Source organism: Acanthisitta chloris, unplaced genomic scaffold (assembly GCF_000695815.1).
Source record: "Acanthisitta chloris isolate BGI_N310 unplaced genomic scaffold, ASM69581v1 scaffold5482, whole genome shotgun sequence".
Classification (NCBI taxonomy): Eukaryota; Metazoa; Chordata; class Aves; order Passeriformes; family Acanthisittidae; genus Acanthisitta; species Acanthisitta chloris.
In genome coordinates, this window is record NW_008659858.1 from 23,183 (window position 1) to 27,901 (window position 4,719).

The 4,719-nt window shown below is 50.3% G+C and overlaps 1 protein-coding gene across 1 annotated transcript in view; it reads left to right on the plus strand.

The window, feature by feature from the left end:
- Positions 1 to 1,550, plus strand: part of LOC103797353 (PGC-1 and ERR-induced regulator in muscle protein 1-like) — a 5,702-nt gene extending 4,152 nt beyond the window's left edge. Inside the window, exon 3 of the mRNA XM_009069564.1 lies at positions 1,471 to 1,550. Coding sequence (XP_009067812.1) covers positions 1,471 to 1,550 — 80 coding nt within the window. The remainder of the gene's footprint in view (positions 1 to 1,470) is intronic.
- The last annotated feature ends 3,169 nt before the right edge of the window (positions 1,551 to 4,719 follow it).

A 4,719-nucleotide genomic window follows, 5' to 3' on the forward strand; every position in this document is an offset into this window, starting at 1 on the left:
CTGTGAAGGTATAATCTTTCTCCATATGGCTTAGCTGAAGTATTATCCTGGTGCACTGAGTCCTGCAAGTAAATGGAGCTCTGTTGGATCCTCCTCTCACCAACCACAGCACTTGGATAGGTGATGAGGAGAGAGGAAGCTCAGGGAACAGGAATTCACTGAGCCACTCAGTGCAGGTCACTGGATGAGCCTGAAATGGGACAAGAAGAGCAGAACTCCTCATTCCTGCCCTGACTGCAGCAGCTGAGCACAGGGTCCAGCCCCAGAGAGCCCCTCCATGGGGTGAGACTCTGGGAAAAGGACTTGTTCCAGGGAGGAATGTTCCCCATTAAGGTCACACAGGAAGCTGACACCCTGGGCTGAGAATAGCTCGTTAGCTAAGGTTGCTCAGTGCCATCATCACAAGGAGCTTTTGGCCTGCTCCTCCTTGGCTTGTGAGTGTTGGATGGTGGACGTGGCCTGAGGGAGGTGTGAGAAGTGGGATATGGTCCTCGTGCCCTCAGGATCACATAACTCCAGAGAGGAGGTGGGAGGCAATTCCACATCCAGGACTAGCCATTCTCTGTAGGCATTTTAGCTTCTAACAGGCTGCATTTCCCTGTTTATGTCCCTCTAACATAGAAACCCAAATCAAGTCTCAGTTTAAACTGTGAATTCCAAAGGCATGGCTTGGATTCCAAGTTTTGCTTGGGAATCAGAGGAATTTAACCTTTCTTATAACCAAGCTAAAAGCATTGGCTGAAAGTACAGAGAAGAGCTTGAGATTGTGTTATTTCGGTATCTTCAGTTTTTAATGTGAGGTTTTGGATGTTTTCTGCCTTTTGGTGGGATCAGAATATCCATGGATAATCCACAAAGTAGTATTTTTCTTGACATCTTCCTGGTCCAAACAGAAGTATATAGAATTTTAGGGGTTGGAATTGAGCTTAGAGACCATCCAGTTCCAACCTCCTGCCCTGGGCAGGGACACCTCCCACCAGAGCAGATTGCTCAAGGCTTTATCCAGCCTGGAATGAACATTGCCAGGGTTGGGGTATCTACTACCTCCCTGGGGAAGCTGTTCCTGTCCTGAAGCCCTGGGGAGATTTTCTATTGTGTTTTCCTCATCCAGGATGAAATCTGCACATGAACCTGTGTATCCAACACCATCCATCACTCCTATTTAGTGTCTTCCTTAAAAGCAGCTGTTTCTTATGGAATGATGATGCAATCCATGTGCTCAGACTATAGGACTAGATGTGATCAGCAAGCTGTGGGCAACTGGGAATGCTTTGGGAACAAGCACAATATGGTTGGGATGAAAAGCAAAGGAGGACTGGGAAAGGGAGGGGAGAAAGACACTGATGTCCCACAGAGCACAGTGAGCCAAGCAGCTTGTGATCTTGATGTATGGCCAAAGATCTTTAGGTTTGGAAGAAGCATCCAGACTAACTGTGGAATGTGTTGGGCCTTTTTTTTTTTTTCTCCCAGTGTTCCTGGCCAGTTTTGGCACACTGTCTGCCATCCGCTACTTCCGACGGCAGGTCAGAGAAGGACACCCCCGGACCTAACCTCACACACACCACAGCTGCTTCCCAAGGGAAGGACAGTGGAGGCAGAGACTGGGGATTTTGTTCTTGGACAGTGTGAGAAGCCTGGATCCCAGCACCAAGACTTCCCTGGAGCCATCCCTACATGAGCCAGGATGCCCCAGGGAGCAGGATCCTTCCAGTGCCAGCGTATCCCATGTGGTAGGCACTCAGTAGCTGTGCTGGACAGAAGAGGAGCACAGTGTGGGCTGGTTCTGGGTTTCTCTTGCACACTTCTGGCACACTTGTGCTATCCCCTAGGAGTAGTCCCAGTGGCTGTTCCAGGGTTGAAGTCACTTAGTGGCAAAGGAAGGCACTGAGGTGGTGGAGAGAGGTGAGAGCAAAAGAAACAAGGAAAGTGCTTTGTTCCTGCAAGAGTTGGGATATCTTTGAAGGAAGAGGGGAGGAAGCTTTGGGAAGAGCTGTCTGGCCAAACATGAGGCTTTGTAAGCATGTGCTGGGCAGCAGCTAAAGGGAGACTGAGGGGCCACTGGCTTGGCAAGCTCAGGTCTCCCATGACTGCCTTGGCAAACTGCAGGACGACTCATCTTCTAGGATTTCACTCCAAGAAATCACAGCTCAGTGTAAGAGTTCAGGAGGCTGAGATGAGGTTTCTGCTGCATGTGGCCACCTCAGCCCTACTGAGCCACAGCCATGGATGTGGTGTCTGTCCCTGTGGGTGAGGAGCACCCACTGCAAGGACACATCCCAATCCCACAGGCAGAGGATGGGCAGGGCCGGAGCCAGGGAAAGGGGAAGCCAGGGAGGATCCTACAGGAGATGCACAGGATGGAAAAGGGCTGCAGGGGCAGCAGGGAAAGGGGCTGAGCTTAGGGAAGTCTCAGGAAAGAGCCCTGACAAGGAGAGGAGCATGTTGGAGAGGAGGAAAGAGGTATGTGGACATGTTTGGCTGTGCCAATCACCAGAGAAAGGGTTTGGATATATCACTTGTTCCCATCCTAGAGGGATGAAGTTGGCTGGGGGAGATGTGGGCTGAGGGGATGCTGTGGCTGTGTGTGTGTAACCTGTGGGGCTGGGGAGGGCTCAAGGGGATCCAGAATGGGATGTGAGGTGAAAATATGAAGTGGTTCAGACTCTCCCCTGTCTCTAGTGCCTTCCTTATCACTCAAGGGCATTATTCAGGAGGGTTTTTCTTCACTCCCAAGTCTGATAACAGCATGAATGTGAGATTAAGCACTCAGGGACCAGATCCACAAAGGTACTATGGGAAATGAGCCTGGAATACCAGTGTGGATCTGTCTGTGAGCTCTGTAGGAATTCTGTGGTGATGTTTGTCTCATGAAACCAGAGAGGAGAGGTTTAGCTCTTTCCTTGTAATGCAGAGTGCCATGAAATTTTAATGTGTGTAGGGATGGACTGAAGACCATGTATTATTGCTGATAAGAGAGCACAGTGTGCAATTGTACAGTGAGACATGTAGCTGTAAGTACTGGGAGAGATGTACAGGCTCTATATGGACTATAGCAGCTGTATATATATTCATTCAGAGGAGTTTTGTGGAGGAAAAGAAGAGATGAAATATGCTGGAAGCTTCTAATAAAGATCTATCTCATTTACTACTTTTGTACATTCCTCTGTCTCCACTGTTGGTGTGGGAAACTGTTGAATAAGTGCTGAGTTTTAAAGGAGGAGAAATCAATCCATTATGTGTCTGTTGATACAAAACCATAGGAGTTGGTGGGTTTGGAGCCCCTGGAGGACAGAGCATGCAGGGAGATGGGCTGTGTCTCCTGTTCCTTGGCTCAGTCCCCATGCCTGTCCCTCTGAGACACAGATTGGCTGTCACATGTCACTAACAGCCTGATGCAGAGAGCTCTCCTGCCTCAGAAACTCTCAGCTTCTCCTCACTCAGCTCCTTGGGGCTCCCTGAACAGATCAGTGAGCACAAGGCAATGCCCAACAGCAGCTCCTCTGCTCGCTCCATCGATCCTCATCACCTCTGTGCTCCCTGATCCTCCTCAAAGCAGCCAAACTCTCCAGTCTGGGCTGATCCAGGCCCACCTGGCACTGCTCACAAAGGTGTGCCCAGCAGATCTGCTCCCTGCATGGAGCAGGAGCACAGCAGGCACATGGGAGGCTGAAGCATTCCATATGTTTGGCTTTCCTGTTTATCCAACCATAATCCATTCAGCTCTCTCTGCATTCTCCAGGGCAGGTAGGAACAGCAGCCTGGGCATGGAGGGTGGGAGATGAGGAACAGCTGGAGGAGTCAGGAAATTTCACTGTGCCAGGTTTTTCTGGGAGCTGAGCACAGCACAAAGGGCAGAGGAGAGCAGCAGGCAGGTTTGCTGAAGGGAAAGGGCTCTGGCACTGCCAGCCCAGGACCCTGACAGGTCTCAGGGCTTCCAGCTCTCCCTGACAGTTCTCACACTGAGTGAGGACCCCAGGGTAAGGACAGAGCTGAATTCTGACCAGTCACTGCTCCCTGGGTTTGAATTGGTCAGATTTTGTGTTTTCTAGCCTTGTCATACAGCTCTGGAGGAAAGAATGTTTTCCTTTCACTGTGCAGGTGCAGGAACAGCTCATTTCCCTCCTGGCCATGTACAGCACTGCCAGGTGCAACTCTGGCAGCTAACAAAGCATTGTGTTAGAAATCACTGGATTTAATACTGAGCCAAATGCTTTGTGTCTGTCTCAGTGATTGCAAAGTTGGCTTGAAGATCTCACTGGAACTGGGGAGGATTTCTGGCCAGAAATCATCAGGTTGGGGCCACTTTTGATGCCAGTAGATGCTCCAGGGTTCTGTGCTGGGCTGTGGAGTGTCTGCTTGTACCAGATCTTTTCTAAGTGATGCTCTGACTTTGGGGACCTCATTTTTTCCAGTGGTCTGGTCCAAAGGTGAGCCATGCACAGCCAAATACAGCACTTGAGGTGGGAAAAGAAGCTCCTGGCTGTCCCTGACCTGCTCAAGCTAGGAAGGGCTTGGTGGCACCAAGCAATAAGGGGTATATCCCTCTCTCAATGCCTCAGCCCCTGACCTGCTCAAGCTGGGAAGGGCTTGGTGGCACCAAGTGCCAAGCAATATGGGGTATATCCCTCTCTCAATGCCTCAGTGCTCAGGAACTCATGCTGTTTCTTCCCAGGAGAGCTGAGTACTCCTGTTGTGCTGTAGGTAACATCAGGTACCTGT